The sequence below is a fragment of the Lactuca sativa genome, chromosome 4 (genome assembly GCF_002870075.4).
Source record: "Lactuca sativa cultivar Salinas chromosome 4, Lsat_Salinas_v11, whole genome shotgun sequence".
In the NCBI taxonomy this organism is placed as follows: Eukaryota; Viridiplantae; Streptophyta; class Magnoliopsida; order Asterales; family Asteraceae; genus Lactuca; species Lactuca sativa.
In genome coordinates, this window is record NC_056626.2 from 128834767 (window position 1) to 128854266 (window position 19500).

The 19500-nt window shown below is 29.4% G+C and overlaps 2 protein-coding genes and 1 long non-coding RNA gene across 7 annotated transcripts; 2 read left to right on the forward strand and 1 right to left on the reverse strand.

The window, feature by feature from the left end:
• Nucleotides 1-2585: 2585 nt before the first annotated feature.
• On the forward strand, nucleotides 2586-7110 carry LOC111907008 (uncharacterized). Its single transcript, XM_023902799.3, has 7 exons — nucleotides 2586-3102; nucleotides 3192-3278; nucleotides 3379-3600; nucleotides 3711-3875; nucleotides 3975-4028; nucleotides 4134-4280; nucleotides 6523-7110. The coding sequence occupies exons 1-7, from the start codon at nucleotides 2896-2898 to the stop codon at nucleotides 6898-6900; spliced, it is 1260 nt and encodes a 419-aa protein (XP_023758567.1). The 5' UTR covers nucleotides 2586-2895; the 3' UTR covers nucleotides 6901-7110.
• Nucleotides 7111-10784: 3674 nt separating this feature from the next.
• Nucleotides 10785-13281, reverse strand: LOC111907010 (arginine-specific demethylase JMJ20). 2 transcript variants are annotated; one of them, XM_023902800.2, is made up of 9 exons: nucleotides 12969-13281; nucleotides 12541-12711; nucleotides 12276-12438; nucleotides 12071-12188; nucleotides 11918-11987; nucleotides 11758-11838; nucleotides 11619-11675; nucleotides 11430-11541; nucleotides 10785-11325 (listed from the first exon to the last, which is right to left on the reverse strand). In XM_023902800.2, the coding sequence occupies exons 1-9, from the start codon at nucleotides 13176-13178 to the stop codon at nucleotides 10886-10888; spliced, it is 1422 nt and encodes a 473-aa protein (XP_023758568.1). In that variant the 5' UTR covers nucleotides 13179-13281; the 3' UTR covers nucleotides 10785-10885. The 2 variants fall into 2 exon arrangements, with proteins under 2 accessions (XP_023758568.1, XP_023758569.1); XM_023902801.3 differs by having other exon boundaries at nucleotides 12947-13173.
• Nucleotides 13282-13463: 182 nt separating this feature from the next.
• Nucleotides 13464-18522, forward strand: LOC111907011 (uncharacterized). Of its 4 annotated transcripts, none has more exons than XR_006191333.2 (5): nucleotides 13464-14312; nucleotides 14570-14657; nucleotides 15222-15309; nucleotides 15379-15485; nucleotides 18141-18522. It is a non-coding gene; the product is annotated as an uncharacterized LOC111907011 (long non-coding RNA). The 4 variants fall into 4 exon arrangements; XR_002855399.3 differs by having other exon boundaries at nucleotides 13464-13723; nucleotides 13909-14657; XR_006191332.2 differs by having other exon boundaries at nucleotides 13464-14657.
• The last annotated feature ends 978 nt before the right edge of the window (nucleotides 18523-19500 follow it).

Here is a 19500-nt window from a genome sequence, read left to right on the forward strand (position 1 = left end):
GGCCACAAAACTTTAAGGAATTGAAAACTTTGGTCCATTTTCTAAAAACTTGGTAATTCCAACTCATTTAATTTTTTAGCCATTTTGATACTTTTGGTCTTTACAGTCAAAACTTTTATATTTTTTTCATAAAAAACACAAAAAATAGCCCGACAAAGCCCGAGTTTTTTCGCTAATAGAGTCAATAACGAGTTAGGAATAGTGAAACTCACGTTTTTTTTACTGTTTTCGTTCTTACACTTTCTGTGTTTGTCATTTTCTTCTTTTTGTATATTGATTTTTATATTTAACTTTTTTGTTTTTTTCTGGCCCTTTATCTATCCATTTCCCACTGTTTATCCGTATGAAAATAATCCAAAGTCAACTACAAGAATCAACAACGACACCTATTAATTTATAAACAAAAACGACATTCGAATCAGGTGCACACGGCCCATGCGGAACATGGCAACATATCTAGTTTAAATTAATAAGGTTAGTAACTCAATAAATCGTAAGAAACCGTGTGATATTATATTTGAATCTCATTCACAATTGTATATGTATAAAAAAAAATATGTTTTTTAAATGTAAAAACATGTATTTATATGTTTTCAAATGTAAAAAAAATTATTTTAATGATTTCAAACAGAAAATTGAGGACAATGAACAAAATTGAAAAAAATAATGATTGATTTGGAATAAAAAAAAAAGCTAAAATTAAAAAATAAAATAAGAACGTAATATCAAAATTAAAAAAATTAAAAGCATAGTGTACATTATTTATTTTTTTTTTTTTCAATTTTGACACGTAATTAACTGGTCAAATAGTCAAAACTAAAAAAATAAAAAAATTTAATGATTAAATTGTAACAAAAAAATACAATATAATTTTTGTTAAAACATAATAACTTTACCACAGTTTACCTTTATAAATAATTACTTATTATATTTCATATTATATTATATAGGCATAGCCGTTTTCAAAACTAATAACCGAGGTGTTTTTTTTTTTTTGTTTATTATTATTATTATCAAAATGAAACAATGACATATTATTTGAAGCATAAAAGCAGAAAATACTAAATTAACCCCAGGGCAGAACACAACAAGAAATTTGCGATTTGCGAGTAAAACGCTGCTTTTTAGGAATCTGCGAGGTGCCATGCCAGATGTTTCTGCCCTCTCTCTTTCTCTTTCACTTTCTCTATTTCCTTTTCATGTTTTAAATTTCTTTTCAAAAGCACTAACGTTTTTATCATTATTACAAGTGAATTAATTATGTAATAACTAAAAAGTTTAATAAATTAAAATAAAACATTTTAATAAAAATGATGCAAGTAAATTTATGTTTATCAAGTCAAAAGGATCATAAATCATCTGAAACGTATTCAAAAGGATAAATCACCAAAACGTTTATTTAAAAAATCAGCTCTTTTTTTTTTAAATAATATATATTTCAACATATTAGTCGTTCAACAAATTCACAATATATATATATATATATATATATATATATATATATATATATATATATATATATATATATATATATATATATATATATATATATATATATATATATATATATATATATTCCTTTTCGCCGACTCAACGAAAGTTAATAAAATTTAATCTATTGATGTATTGGGTAAATAGTATTTTTAAGACTTTAGCTTTTTAATTTTGAGAACTTAAACCAGAAATGTTTGTAACCACCTTAGAGCGTTAATTTTACACAAAAAGTGAAAAACCTATAATCCAAATATATTTTAAATAATTTTTAAAAGATTATTAAAATTTCATATAATTTTATACATTTTCTAATTTTAACTTATAATCCAAAAAACTTATACGAACATTCATACAAATAAAAAAAAATCTAATTCTAATTACCAACTACTGTCTAGTTTTTACTGTTCGAGGTTACTCATTTTGACACCTTTGCGTCATATTTGACATGTGATTACCCATTTTCTTTTTCAAATTACTTAACGAAATCAACTATTAGTCTATTATGATACTTTCTAGACGTCAATTTCTATGAAATCGTATCTAAGAAACTCAAGATTGATAATGGCTAAAATTGACATTAAGAAAAGAAAAAAAAAAAAAAAAAAAAAGTAAGGCATGTGCTGGACAATTGTAGGTGGGGTAGGTTTTCCGTAAGAATTGCAACTTTAAAATTTATACAACGAATCGAGGTCCTGAAATGAAATTACATACAACCAAAAAGGAATATACAAAACACATCTTTTATACAAAATATAATAAAATGTGTATTTTAAACATGGTTAAATACATGATATAGCAAGGCACATCCTCCTTTGTTTTATTTATTACAACTTTTTTGCTTTTATCACTTTATATTATATTTAAAAAAATCCATACAAGTATAATATAACATTGTATTTTCATTACTTTCATCGATTTGTTCATTTAACAATAAGAAAAAATATATATAACTTCAATTTAAAATATAATATCTTAATTAATAATAGATGTTATAATAAATAAATTGTTATTTATTCTTGTACTAACTTTTCTAAATGTAAGGATATTAAAATACCCAAAAAAAACATGTACGTTATGTAAGTGTTGGAGTAAGGGTGTACTTATGTGACGATTTAGTGTCATTGATAAGATAGTAAAGACGAATTAATTGTTTAAAAACTCAGAAACAGTTTGTCTTTTGAAGGGTTTTCAGTTTCAGGCTTCTTCTGTCTTGTATGCATCTGCTGCATTTTCTTCCCTATGACAAAATTTCGGAATAAAACCAAAAACTGTTTGTTGGTGATGGTGTTGTTGTTTTCTTGTTGATGAAATCTCAGTCTTGTAGGAAAGAGACAACTCCAAATCCGATTTCATATACACAAACCCTTAAAATACACACCCAAACACCAACAAAATACAAACATGGCGGCTTCTTCTTCTTCTTCTTCTTCTTCTTCTTCCAAAACCTCAATCCTCTTCACATTTGTTTCTATCCTTCTGTTTCTACCTCTTGTCTTCTCCCTACCCAAAAACGAAACCACTTTCAGGCCATTGCAAGAGCTAAAGAAGCTAAAAAGAATCAGAAATCATCTCAACAAGATCAACAAGCCTCCAGTCAAGACCATTCACGTAATCCTTTTGGGTTTTGTAATTTCTCCGTTTTCTAGTTTCTTGAAAGTCAAGTTACAAGTTATGTGTGTTTCTTTTTCCCTAAACAGAGCCCTGATGGAGACTTGATAGATTGTATTCCCTCTCATCATCAACCAGCATTTGATCATCCTAAGCTCAAAGGACAGAAACCATTGGTATATTTTTCATTTTAGATTCGCTTTCTGGTTGTTTCCATGTTTATTCAAGTGTTACACGATCTTATAAATGGGTTTTTCATTTTTTACTAAATTGCAGGAACCACCATTAGAGAGGCCGAAGGAGGATGACAAATACTCCATCGATGAAACTATCGAGACCTTTCAGCTATGGACACAATCCAACGAATCCTGCCCAGAAGGCACTATTCCGATCAGGAGAACTACAGAAGCCGATGTTTTACGTGCAACTTCGCTCAAACGATTCGGAAGAAAGATCATAAAGCCTGTCAGGCGCGACACATCCAGCGGTGGTCATGAAGTCAGTACTACTTACAAGAATCGATATATTGTTGTTATATTAATTACATATATAAGCCATATATAAGTGGAACTTGTACTAAAAAATTAAAATGGTGGTTTATATTGCAGCATGCAGTCGCTTTTGTGAATGGAGATCAATACTATGGAGCTAAAGCGAGTATAAACGTATGGACTCCTGTTGTAACAGATCCATACGAATTCAGTCTTTCACAATTGTGGTTAATCTCTGGTTCATTTGGCAATGATCTGAATACAGTAGAAGCTGGTTGGCAGGTAATTAAACTTTTACTTACCTTAATTACTTATATCAAACATTAGTTTAATTTCACAGATATAATGACAAGATATATATATAAATTGATAATTTTTCAGGTAAGTCCGGAGTTGTATGGAGATGGTTACCCAAGATTTTTCACCTACTGGACAGTAAGTTCTATTGACATTTTTTTTTAGTGTTTGCTTCAAATAAGAACAAAATGATATATAGTGTTGAGAAAAAGGAAGGTAACTTTGGTTCATTAATTTTAACAGACTGATGCATACCAAACCACTGGATGCTACAACTTACTATGTTCAGGATTTGTTCAAACGAACAACAGGATCGCTATAGGTGCAGCAATCTCACCAAGGTCATCTTACAAGGCTAAACAATTTGATATCGGCATTATGATATGGAAGGTAATTAATGCCAACATGGTTTGAGTTATATTACTTATATACTACATCTTAAAGAAATTGTATTCTACTAGTTTTGTTTTTACATTCATCTTGTGGGTGTTAAGATACTTAAATCAAACTCCACTTTTAACACCAAAATGGAGTAACCACTAGCTAGATTACTAAAATATCACCAATTCATTTTTTTTGCATTGAAAATGGAGTTACTCTTCATTTGTTTGCACTAAAAATGGAGTTGCTTCAAAAATGGGATATATTTGGAAATAGATAACTTGTTTGCATTATTTTTAATGCAAAAAATGGTGTTATATATGTTGGAGATTTTGGTTTTTCAATTGACCTTCACTAGCTAGTGTTTTGCCTAGATATAACTCCACCATTTTTGTAGACCAAAACTTCCAAATTAAACTGTTTTATTTCTGCTAATAGCACCTACTGATCTTTGCTAATATTAAATTGTAAGATTCTCTTATTTTTCTATCGGAAGTGGTCTCCCATGTGTTGTGTTGACATAAGTGATTAAATTAATCTAACTATTTACTAAAAACTCTAAAAGCATTTCCAACATAGTACACCTGTTTTTAACTTTTTTTTTTCTTTGTAGATTTTTAAAATCTGTTATCTTTTTATAAAGTTGATTACATCTTTTTTTTAATCAAAACATCTTTATAAATATATTGTTCCACAATTAAAGAAAAACCAAGTTATTTGTATGTAACTATTATCGAAATTATTATATAATTACAACAAATATTTTATTATATAAAAACATATATATACAACATCAATTTAAATAAATCTTACATATGCATAAATAGAACTGTTACACATGTATTTACATTAACATTATATATATATATATATATATATATATATATATATATATATAGAGAGAGAGAGAGAGAGAGAGTTAGGTTCAAATGTTTTCACTATCTATTGTGTGCATGTATGACTGATTCTGGACCAATCATTTTAGTTATTTTAAGAAAGTAATTAATGCATATTAAATGCTGAAGATGTAATTAATATCTTCAACAACATGTAATATGCATTAATTACTTTCTTAAAATAACTAAAATGATTGGTCCAGAATCAGTGATACATGCACAGAATAGATAGTGAAAACAAAATAACCTAACCATATATATATATATATATATATATATATATATATATATATATATATATATATATATATATATATATATATATATATAGGGAAAAGTGAATATACTCTTAAGGGTATATAAACTTAGGTACCCAAACTCATAATAATACGTCGTTTTGTTTGATATATTCATTATAATATTGTTAAACTTCAATCCTTAACTTGATTTATATTCAATATTTTTAAATTTTCACTATTATTTTTCTCTTACATCACATCTTTTTGTCGAATACTTACTATTCTATATATATTATTGTTGAAAATGACAATTATGTAAGAAGATAAATATGAAATTTATAAAAATCTTTGAAGTAATTCAAGTTAGAAGTTGAATTATAAGAACATTGGACAATTACAATGTCTATATATGTTACAAACGATGTAGTATAGTGAGTTTGGGTACCTAAGCTTATATATCTTTAAGAGTATATTCACTTTTCCCATATATATATATATATATATATATATATATATATATATATATATATATATATATATATATATATATATATATATATATATATATATATATATATATATATATCATTGCCAAACATGATATGGAAACTCCGTACTCACGTTCTAAATTCTTTTGACATGCTTCTTTTGGCAAAGCAAAGTATTTTGGACCTTATATAGTTCAAGAATAGTTTGTATTTATCTAGATCATTTTAATATATATTATAAGATTAAATATTATCTCTATCTTCATCGGCTATCTGGACATTTTTTTTATTTTATTATGGAGGATCTGGATTTAGTTTACAGCTCATTAGATTGCTAATATTGTTAATAACTTAATATATATGTCAATTATGTTTTACTTAAATATGTTATTATGTTATAAACTATTATAGAAAGTATTAAGTTTTTATATAAGATGGAAACATGAAATTAAAATGAACTCATATATATATATATATATATATATATATATATATATATATATATATATATATATATATATATATATATATATATATATATATATATATATATATATATATATATATATATATATATATATATATATATATATATATCATAAATTAACACACTTGTTTTATTTTGTAGGACCCTAAACATGGACACTGGTGGCTGCAATTTGGATCGGGACTACTGATAGGGTATTGGCCATCGTTCTTGTTTAGTCATCTACAAAGACATGCAAGCATGGTACAGTTTGGAGGAGAGATAGTGAACACAAGATCAAATGGATATCACACTTCAACACAAATGGGTAGTGGTCATTTTGCTGATGAAGGGTTTGGGAAAGCTTCATATTTTAGAAATTTGAAGGTGGTTGATTGGGACAATAGTTTGCTTCCATTAACAAACCTTCATCTCTTGGCTGATCATCCGAATTGCTATGATATAAAAGCAGGAAAGAATAATGTTTGGGGGAATTATATTTATTATGGAGGTCCTGGAAGGAATGGAAGGTGTCAATAAAGAAAGTAACTACATGCAATATATATATCTATGGCCTTTTCTTTCTCATGATTGATTCTTTTCCTATATAGTAATTTGTTGGATAAGTTTCGAAATTTTGTGCCTGCATAAATATCATTTTCTTTTATAATAGGTCATAATTCCACCTTCATTCAAGCTCTTGTATATTAGGTGTTACACAATGGTTTTTATATATTAAATGGTTTGTCATTGAGTGTTGTTGACCTTTCTTTATTTGTGTATTGCTATTAATATGCATATATTGTAAATGTACAAATATGTTTAAACAATGATTTGACACATATCTTAAAGTTGAAGTTATCTACTTCTGCTCTCTAAAATTTGTTAGTATTGAAAGGAACTTCCACCGATATTGTAAACCAAATATTGGTGTACCAAACAACTATCTATATATCATCATTATAATCTTATTGACTATTGACAAGTCTTAACTAACATGGTCCCTTTGGGGAGGGGATATGCTAGTAAGTCTACATAGATTAGATAGTATGAAAACTACGTAACATACAACTGCATGTAGTCATGAATGAACAGTCATTAATTGAAGGGGAGCTCAATGGTAAATATTCTTTAAAATTATATTCATGCTCATGCAATTTGAAATGATGGGACATACGAAAAAGTGTACGTTCGAAAAATATGCAAGAATTTAATTTGAAATAATAGTAAAAAGAGGAAGAAATTAAACCTCTTCGCTAGCAATCTACAAAATTGATAACAATAATTTGGGTGCACAAGATTCCCTTCATTTGTGATTAGTAAGGTCATCTCAGTCCGTATAATACAAAAGAAAAGTGGTATTCACTAACACATCAATACAACTTTTTTTTTGGACAGCCATCAATAAAATTACATACACATCGATAATTACGTTACAATTTATAATACATATATACTTGAATCAATAGTGTGTATATATAATTTATATAGTGTGTATATATATATATATATATATATATATATATATATATATATATATATATATATATATATATATATATATATATATATATATATATATAGAGAGAGAGAGAGAGAGAGAGAGAGAGGTAAATTCAATTGAGAAAATAAAAATCCTTGAAAATTAAGGAATCATTCTCAGCCACTCATTTATTTTTGCCGCAAAAACCCCATCGACTGAAATGGGAAAAGAATACACATGTGTTTTCCGACAAAACATGTTTCCTTAAACTATGCTAATCATTATCTTAATATATAGAAAAACATAATTTTTTTAATTTTTTAAGGAGCTATTTTTATCGACAAATGATTTTAAATATATTAAAATTCATAATTTTTTATTATTTATAAATAGACATCCATATTGATATAATTTTAAGATAAATTGAAATTTTTATTTTTTTCGTATAGTTTCAACTATCGTTATTTATAAGTAAATAAAAATCAATCATATTTTTACTAAAGTACATTCGTTATTCACTTATGAATAAAAAAATATGATTAATTTTTTTTACAGCTTAAGTATCATTTATACTATTTATTTATATATGAATAACAAATTAACTGTAAAAAAAAATCTGATAAATGTTTTATTCATATATAAATATAAAATATACACGTTTTATTCATATATAAATATAATATATGACGAAAGATGATGTAAAAATATATATTTTAAGTAAGAAAAGTTTATTACGTGTAATATTCATATATGAATAATACTCAAACTATAAAAAAAAAAAAAAAAAAAATTTAAGCATACGTTTTATTCATAAGTAAATAACGAATGTACTGTATTAAAAATCTGATGGATTTCTATTCACTTATGAATAACGAGAGCTGAAACTCTAAAAAAAATTATTTGATCTTAAAACTATATCAATATGGATGTCTATTTATAGAGAATAAAAAATTATAAATTTTGATATATTTAAAATCATTTTTCGATAAAAAAAGATTTCTAAAAATAAAAAAAAAAACAAAAAAAAATGTTTTTGTGTATATTAAGGTAATGACTAGCATAGTTTAAGGAAACATGTTTGATTGGAAAACAGATGTTTATCCGTTATTAATTTCCGCCGGTACGCCTAAGTGTTTTGCGGCAAAATAAATGCATGGCTCAGAATGATTCTTCCATTCTCAATATTTTCTCTCTCTCTCTCTCTCTCTCTCTCTCTCTATATATATATATATATATATATATATATATATATATATATATATATATATATATATATATATAATGTAAGGTAATGGAATTAATAATTTAATAAAAATAAACAATAATTTAATAAAATAAAATTTTTATATAAATAATGTAATAATATAATATAATATAATATAATATAATTAAATTGTAGGAGTAACAAGCCTATGTGGCATCACAAAGGACCTTACATTTATTGAAAGTGCGTTGAATTAGTAGTTGTAATACATGATGACATAAGTAGGTAACCATATCACCTTAAAAGTTAAGGTATTTGCAATCCCATAAAAGAGCTTCACAAGTCCATCAATTACGTGTCTAGTAAAATATGTCATTAATTTTGGGAAAGGGTAACATATTATAATACTCTTATGACAACTATGAAAACCCAACTTTGGGAAAAGTGATTGAATCCAATACATATAATGATATAATATCTCCATGTTAACCATTCAAAAAATTGGACTACTTAAAACACAGTCAACCCAACACAGTTAATGGAGATAAGACAAGCATACTTCTAAACCCAACCCATCTTGACTCTCGAGCATTCAAAAAATAATCAACCAGAGAGGGATAATTCCAAGATCTTATTTTGTCTTTATTAATTTGTGGATACAATTTAAATAGAGTCAATGGTAATATCAAGATTCAAGAGTATCTAACCCAGTCATCAATGGGTTCTATAGGTGCTCTTTTTGGTAGTCAACAAATACTTACAAAACGGAAGCTAATTAAGTCCTATAACATACATATTCTAGCTTTTAATTTAAATATATAGTTAGAGAGTAACAGTTGGAGCAAGAAATTGTTTTTATACATTGAATTGTATATCTTCATGTATTCTTCTATTAAGTTAAATCTATCAGTTAACTAACTAGCAGCAATATTAACGATTTATGTATTGAACAAGGAGAATATATTCTTGATGGTGATCTTGCACGTAAGTAGTAAAATTTTGAAAGAACAGGCTTTGTGAACATGTCAACATTTAATTGTTCAAGATAATCAATATGAGTATCTGATTGCTTTTGTACATGATAGTCGCTACTATACCTTGTGGGGTTCTAAACCAACTCATATGCGGTTTTTGAGTCGAAGTTGAATAGTTGACAATTTAAGGCCATAGTCAGATTCCTAGTTTTATATAAAGAAGTTTTGATGTAATTGTAAACCTCAATCTGAAATTCATAATAAACCTCTTTAGTTCGCTTGTGAATGTAGCATGATTACTCTAATCGTGTGAGCCACGTAAATCATATCATATGTGTTTTTTTTATTGGCATCTTACACTTGTGTGTGTATTGATTGAAAACCTAACAATTGTATCCAGGAAACCGGATTGTGATTTTCTTGATTGATGGTACTTTTTTTCTAAGGCCCTCTTATATATTCAGGTACAACTTTATTAATTTAAACTTTTTTACATATTCTTTTTCATAAATGTAATGTCTCAAACATATACAAGATCATTTTTTTACAATATATTTAAAAAAACTAAATTGTAAAAGGCTTTGTAAAGAAGTTGCAAAAAAAAAAAAGGTTTGGCAAAAAGCTGTCAAAAATATAATTTAAAAAATAAAGTTGTATCACTGGTAGATAGATGATCGATCGTATGAGAAATTATATAGTTGATGTATCAACAAGTTTATCATCATAATCAACATATCTAAACTAAAAACCATTTAACCAACAATTCGATGAAAACAAACAAATTGGATACAAAAATGTAATACAAATTTTACTCAATATAGTCATGTTACAAACTTTTTGCAATTAACAACCTCTAAAAAAATGCTACCTTTTATGTGATGATAATATAAGATTTTGCAAGACGTGGTCAATGAAAACCACTAAATCTTCAGGATTACAAACCACAACATCCAACAATTTACAAATCCCCACATCCACCAAATCTTCCACTAAAACTTTCATCAATGCACATTGATCATGTATGAAATCATATGTTCTTTCCAACTGACAACATAGTTTCAAGAACACAGGGTCCTTCAAAACACTTCTGAAATCCAATGTGATGTTATGATTTTCAGATAAGCATGTGAAGTTCATCTTTATGGCAATATCTTTTGCAGACTCAAGGTTGAAGATTAAATGTTTAGCTTTTACAGAAGAACACCATTTGACATCATCACTTTTTTTAGCAAGATGACAAAGCTGAACGATGTTTGCAAAGGAAAAACGTAACATAAATTTGAAAAAATCATAGAAATTCATGCCTGCATGAAAAAAAAAAAAAAAAAAAAAAGACTTTGTAACTTAACTTATATAAGAATGCATGATTTTTTTTTATTATTAGCTAATCACTAAAATAACTTCCTACCTGTATTAGCTGCAAGATTTCGTTGACAAAGTCCTTCAAAATCATCACAAATGTCTTTGATATCTTCAATATACTCTGTAGCTTCTTTGTAATCTTTCAAAAGAAGATCCCACTAAAAGTACAATAACAAGTGAATGATAAAAACAATACATTTATAAATTGTTTTTGGTTTATTTGTTTGTTACTTACCACCCAAGAAAGGTTATATCCATTGAACCAGTTATGGTTTATTGATATTGTATCTTCCTGTAACAAATCCATTAAGCACAAATATATGAAAAATCTCTCACATAACACAAATATATGTGCATTTGTATCATATTCATACCAGATTATGAACTTGATGATACCATCCACTAGGAACAAAAATTATTTCATTTTCATCTTGTGTGCATTCCAACCATGTTGTCTGCACATAACACACACACACATACGCAAATTTAATGAAATTAAAAGGTAGAATTAATAGATATTGAAAGAAAAGTTACCTTCTTGAAATTGGGAAATATTGTTTCGTTAACTTCTTCAAAGATGTCATAAACAGTGTTTTTCATGTTTCTGGATATGTATAAAGAACAATAAGAGTTGAAAATACTCTTTACAATTTAAATTATCTTCTTTTCAAGAAAATCTAGTTATACCTATCAAAAGCAAGGTGGTGTTGATTTGGAGACAGAAAGTACCACTGCTTCTTGCCACATACATTAGCTGACCAACTATAGGACCTAAAAACATCAGCATGGAATGGTGTCCATGTTCCTGAATATACAAAAAAAAATTAAAAATAAAATAAAAATTGGTAACCATGTCCATATCAAGAAGTAGAATAAGAAAAAGCGTTGTAACCTTTTGCACCCATGTACACAAAACGATAATCAGAACAGCTTATGTCGTCTCTCTTCTGATATGTATCAGGGTCTTCATGCATATGATAGTGGTCAAGATACAGATTCAGCCAATCATCATGAAAAAACAATGGAGTTGTGTATGCTTTATACTCTGGGTACTCCTACAATCTTGATTATAAATAAGATAAGCATATGAAACAATGAAAATGGTAGTTCGTAGTTTAGATGGTGCTAAAAGAGCTAAGTTGAAGTGATGAACACACCTTTACAAAGTGCCAATCCTTCAAATACAGTAGTGTTTTGCCATTTAACTTGTTGATTGAAGGATTGTCATGTTCTACTGAAGAAAAGTCAACCCACTTAGCAATAAAATCAGATACTGACATGTCAAACCTCTTCTGCTCTGTAAATTCTCTGCTACCACAGTCGGCAACCTAAGGATTACAATGTGAAATCCAAAAATTTAGGGATTAGGATTTAGGAATCCGATTTGGAGAAAAATCAATCTAAGTTTTGAATAAACGAGCAACAATTCCGAACATTCAATTTCCATTCTCCAACAAACAACGAATAATTGTTACAAGTTAATTGTAGTAGTTGAAAACTTGAAATGATTGATTGTTAAACAATGGAAAGCGAAACATTTCATATTAGAGAATTTAATCTTACGATCGGGGAGAAATTAAGGCACCTGTACTTTGGAAGTACCGAAAGTGGAAGAGATAAACTGGAGATTAGGTCTTCCATCATCAAAAACCCAATCTTTACAAGCTCTCCAATCGTCCATGAGTCCCGTAATAACAACGGGTTCGTTCTTCGATAAGTATTTCTCCACAAAATTACTGTAACTCAGTTCATTACCATTTACCTTATCAACAGTCCCTACAATATTCAGTCCCATGATTTTTTATCAGATGCGTTTCATACCCACGAACAGCTGCTGAACATGGTCGAAGAGGTTAGAAAGCGTACTTGGAGAGTTGGAACTATGACGCTAAACAGCCAAATATATATATATATATATATATATATATATATATATATATATATATATATATATATATATATATATATATATATATATATATATATATATATATATATATATATATATATATATATATATATATATATATATATATGTTAAAGACTTGTGTTTGTGTCCACGTAGATAAGCTGTTTCCTCCCCCAATCCGAATGGTGTTGGGCGGCCTCTTTTAACGTATATGCTAATGAAGCTTGGTTGTCTGCCTGCCTGTGTCACCAAGCTACCTGCTTGCTTCCGGTCAGCCCAACCTCACGCTGAGACAAGAGACTTCACAGTGGGTTTTCCTTAGGCGATTCCCCCAAAGCTACTTGTCACCGCTCTTCCATCCCCCTTTTGCTGCCACCACTCTTTCATTGTGGCTGAGAACCTCTTTTTTTCCTATCCAAACACCCCTTAAGGTATTACGTTTTCGACGCCCCTCAGCCCCTCACTTCTCTTCTATCTATTGTAATTATATCTATTTTGGAACTCAATTTTATATTTTTTTAGGTCTTTAATCTTGATCTTTTCGGATTTACAAAATCGTACATTGAATTTATTGATAATGTTTCTTGATTGCATTTTCTACTCTATGAATTTGTAGATGGTAATGGAATAACAATCGTTCTTCTACCTCATTTGCCCTACTTCATCTCGGTACGACTGGAGACGGACGTCCAGGACAACTGACGTCGCAGTTGCTTCTCTTTCCCAATCGTAATTTATTTCTGGTCGCAAAGATTGTATACGATAAAATTGGTTTATTGCTTTTGTATCTTCTACACCCCTCCTTGTGTGAACTATAATTATTTAACAAGTTTTAAGCTTATGAAGAGGATCATGCTTGAGTGAGTTGTACACTTAAAATACATGCATACAAGTAATTACGACTTCATTAGAAGATGAATCATCGTTCTGCCTTTCTCTTTTGACGACTTCTATGCTTTGTTTCAACATCGATTCGACCTATCTTGCCAATTAAAATAGAAGATTTAGTGATCGAACCAGGTAAAGGCCTTGTACCCTAATTTTATTCCTTCCTACCACATTTCTACCACCATTGATATCCCTTCTCTCCCCTCATTCCCAATAAAAACGATCCCTAAACGAAAGCGTTTTCCAAAAATAGGGCATATGTCTCCACTTCACTAACAATTTTCCACAAATGAATGTCTTATTTTGGTTTAAACAGATTCTTGAACAGGCTGAGATTAGAAAATAGTTATCAGTAGTTTTAATTATATTAATTTCCATCTGTTTTACAGCTATGTTGCTTTAAATTAGAGGCAGCTGATCCATCCTCTCCCCAGACGGAAGCACTTTTATGGGTCTCCTTATTATCGGAAGACACAGGTTGATTCTTTTTCTTAAATTTGATCATATTCATCCTCTGGATTACATACTTTACAAATGAAACTAGATGAAGTCATCTCAGAAAAAATTAATAAGGTTATTGAACATATATATATATATATATATATATATATATATATATATATATATATATATATATATATATATATATAGATATAGATATATATGTATATATATATATATATATATATATATATATTAATGAAAAAAATATGAAAATCATAATTCCTATGTAATCCAACAGATGACTTGAAATAAGATCGAAAAGAAAACGATTGAGTACCGATGTATATAGAGATCCCTTGTTGTTATGCTTTTCTCACCTGTATTGATTTTAACATTTTTTGACGAAAATGCCCCTGCATAATATTTTTATACTTAAAAATTTTGAATTTAACAATTTTAGATGAAACTGCTCTTGCATACTGTTTTTATAATTAATGTTTTTTGATTTTAACAGTTTTCCACAAAAGTATCCCTAATGTTTCAAATTTAACTTATAAAATGATCAGCGGGTATGGTTTATTGCTTTTGTGTCTGCAGCCCCACCACACGATGATGAAGCAACGAAGATAGTTAAAAAGGTTTATGCCAAACTTAAAGGTTTTTTTACCTCAAAGAAGAGCGAAAGGTAATTTTCCTATCTTAATAAAGGTATCTTGATTTCAATATAAAAAAGGAAACATAACTTCCTTTGTAGATTTGTAATTGTAACAGGTTCTGGAAATTGGATATGCATGAACCTGAAACAACTTTCTGGCAAGATTTGGAATCTGAAATGACAGAGTCCTGATAAGAAATTTTGCAGTAAGTTTTATTTCTGTTTCCTGCTTTCAAAGGGTTTTCTTTATTGGGTTGTAAATTACCTTTCGTTTATATATTTTAGTTATAAAAAATTGGGGTTTTTGGGCCTCTGGATGGGGGAGACTCCGGTGGCCCACCTGGGTCTGAGGCGGCTGGAGTGGATGGTTTGGTGTTGGAGAATTGGAGTTTTTGTAGTTTATGTGACATCCCCATTTTCACGGCCAGAAAAGACCGATTTGTTTATGCTTTGTTTTATAAATCAGAGTGATCGTTTAAAGAAAACGGTTGCGGAATTTGTTCCCAAAATAAAATATGATAACCATTTATCAAAACGTTTCTCAAAGAGAATGTATTTTCATTAAATAATAAAACCTCGGGATGTCATGTTCCGATACAGACCAAAAGCATAAACAATAATAAATAGACCTTACAACAGTTATTCATAACTACTGGCCTATAATCCAAAATCTTTCGTCAAGTCCACCAAATTATACTCTTGTGCCGTTACCTGTAATGCAAAGAAAACTGAGTGGGTCAGGCTTGGGAGCCTGGTGAGCATATAGGGTTTTCAACCCACAATAATACAATTATTATATTCAACCATCAAACAATCAACTCAATTACTCATCCCTATTATGTTTCTTAGGATTTTACCCTAGGAATTCAACTACTCGTCATTCCTTCATTCCTAAGGATTGACCTAAGGGATTTACACAAACTTCCATTGCTACATAAGGCGCATCTGCCAACATTATCCTTTAAGCGCCTCTGCCAGGATTACGTCATACACTATGAGGCGCGACTGCCAGATTTATGACATTCTCTTTTAGGCACATCTGCCGACATTATCTTATAAGCGCATCTGCCAAGATTATCCTATAAGCGCATCTGCTATTGTTATGACAATCTCTATTTGGCGCATCTGCCAAGATCACGACATTCACTACTTGGTGCATCTACCAATACTATACATTAAGTACATCTACTAGTATTATGACACTTTCTCTTTGGTGCATCTACCAATACTATGCTTGAGCGCATCTGCTAGTATTATGACATTCTCTAATTGGTGCATCTGTCAATATCATTCTTGATCATCTTACATACATCATCAATCTATCACATACCAACTATCTCATCTACCCATGTTCTACCCAACATATTTGTAGATATGGAATACATATACAGTTTAACTTATTTAAAAACTATATAAGACATTCATTCCATACTCATCTCAAATAAATAACAATATATAAACACATAGCACGTATTTTATAACAAATACTTCATATTTATGTGTTGGAAGGAAGTAACCACTCACTCTCCTAAACATATACGTCATACATTCAAACAATACTTGCATTATACCCGTGTTTAGGAAAGGGACTATACACCCACACATATAAACAATTTTGTCTCATACACATAACACGTATTTTTATAGAAAATACTTAATATTTATGTGTCAGAAGAAAGTAACTACACACTCACACGTATAAACAACAATATACTTAATACACTCGAACCCTACTTGTATTATTATCGTGTTTGTGAAAGGTAGTATACACTCACCTGATCAGAAGATGATCGGACAGCACTACGACTTGCAGAAGTAGTAATCCTCAGCAGATCTAGAAGATCTCTTCAAAAATCGAACTTCTCGCGGACAGAGCTTCGGCTCGGGAACCGCACTTCTTGGGATCTTCGGGATCTCGGGACTTGCTTCGGGGCTCGAGAACAATACCGGGGCTTCGGGGTATTTCTGGCACGCAAACCGATGCAAAACGGGAGAAAGAAGAGAAGAAATTGGCAAAACTATCGGCTGCCTTCGGATTCCTTTTATAGAGGCTGAGCCTCGCACGTACGCGGGGCGTACGCCAGTACGCGGGGCGTACTGGTCCGAAAAACGTCACTGCGTTCGTCATCCGAAGCCACTTGCTGCGATGTCGACACTTTCGGAGTACGCGGGGCGTACACGAGTATGCGGCGCGTACCTCGGATCGGACCGGTGACTCCTTCGGATAATGCTTCCGAATTAAAGATTAAAAATAAATAAAATTTATTTAATAAACTTCGGAAATTCATATCTTCTTCATACGAACTCCGTTTTCGACGTTCTTTATATCCACGCGAAGGTGAGACTACGCTCTACAACTTTCGTTTAGACTCCGTCGGCTAATTTTGACTTTTATTTTTATTATTTATTTTTAATAGGCCGCGACAGAAAACTTCGTTATAAATTCATAACTTCTTCGTTTGACGTCCGTTCTTGCCTAACTTTTTGTCGTTTCGCTACTAACAACAAGATCTTCGATTCTCGTTTAGATCGCTAAGGCTAAATATCGCTCCAACGAAAATTTACTTTTTACGTCGCGCTGTGTCGTGCCGGTTCTGTCGCGAAACTTCGACAGGTCATAACTTCTTCGTTATAACTCGGATTTTGGCGTTCTTTATATGCACGGAAACCTCATGACATATACTACAACTTGGTTAAGATTAATCCTTCTAGATGATCTTCCATCAAAAAGTCATTTTTGACGCTTATTGTCTCTAAATTGACTAGCCCTGATCTACGGGCGTTACAGTTTATGCCCTATTTATACACTTTTTAGGCTTTTCCTTTGCTTATTCGGTTTCTTTTCTGACATTTTTAAACAGGATTAGACCTTTTGGAACAGATGTGTGCACCAACTCAAACGTACGTTGACCTGTTAATTTGGGAGGTTCATTTAGTGCCTTCAAATTCAAATCCTACCGAGTTGATTCTATAGAGGAACTAAATTGTAAATTTTATATGGATTATATAAAATTTTGAATTTTAGCTTGGGTCCTTTTAGCTTTGGTCTGTATGTGATTTTAAAGATGGCTTGGCTGATTCGGTTATCAAAACTCAAAAACTATGGTCAAAACCAAACCCCGCGGAGTGTAGACAATAGCAACATACTTTACTGGTCTTAACCAAACCCTGCGGAGCGGGGTTTCCCAGCTAGTTTTCTTTATAAAATAGATGCTTGTAAAGTTATTTAATCAATTAAACAGTTTTCTAATTCCATTATATTTAATTTACTAAATTTGTATTATTAACTCATCATTTTTGTTTAAATTAACTATCGAAAATCGAGTAATCTAACTATTTTTTTGTTTAAATTAATTACAGGAAACTGAGTAATCTAATCATTTTTTTTTGTGTTTTTTAAATAACCAATAAGTGAATGCTTATTACGGGCCTGAATTCTGAAATAGGTGAATGGGTAAAAAAAAATATCTGATCGGTAACGTGGTTCCCCCTATATCTAGCATGTCGGAGCTCATGTTTGAACTCATTGTTCCGAACTTCATTTCGAACTCATTGTTTCGGACTATGTCAAATTCAAAGAATGTCTTCTTCTAGCAATAACTGACAAATATGTACCACATATAACCTATCTTCAGCATTTAATATGCATTAATTACTTTTTTAAAATAACTAAAATGATTGGTCCAGAATCAATCATACATGCACACAATAGATAGTGAAAACAAAATAACCTAACCTTATATATATATATATATATATATATATATATATATATATATATATATATATATATATATATATATTAGGTGTGAAACACGTGTACTACATGAGTTTATTAAAAAAAATTATATATGAAGATATAAACATTAAGTATTTTTTTAAAATAAAATTTCAAAATATATACAAACAAAATCATGAATAAATAAATAATTCAACTTTTACTAATAAAACAAACTATAAAAAAATAATTATATTTTAACCATATAACATTTTTTTTAGTTTGTCAATAGAAAGCAATAAATTTTGATTATTTTTTTCTATATAGACTATTTTGTCTAATGACAATGAATTTTGAAAAAAACATGTTAATTTTGAATTATATATATTAAAGGAAACATATTAAAATTTGAAAATATAAAGAGACACATTAATTATTTTCTATAACCGAAAATTAGATAGTTAATTAAAAAAATTAAAAATTACCATAAAATGACAAGTGAC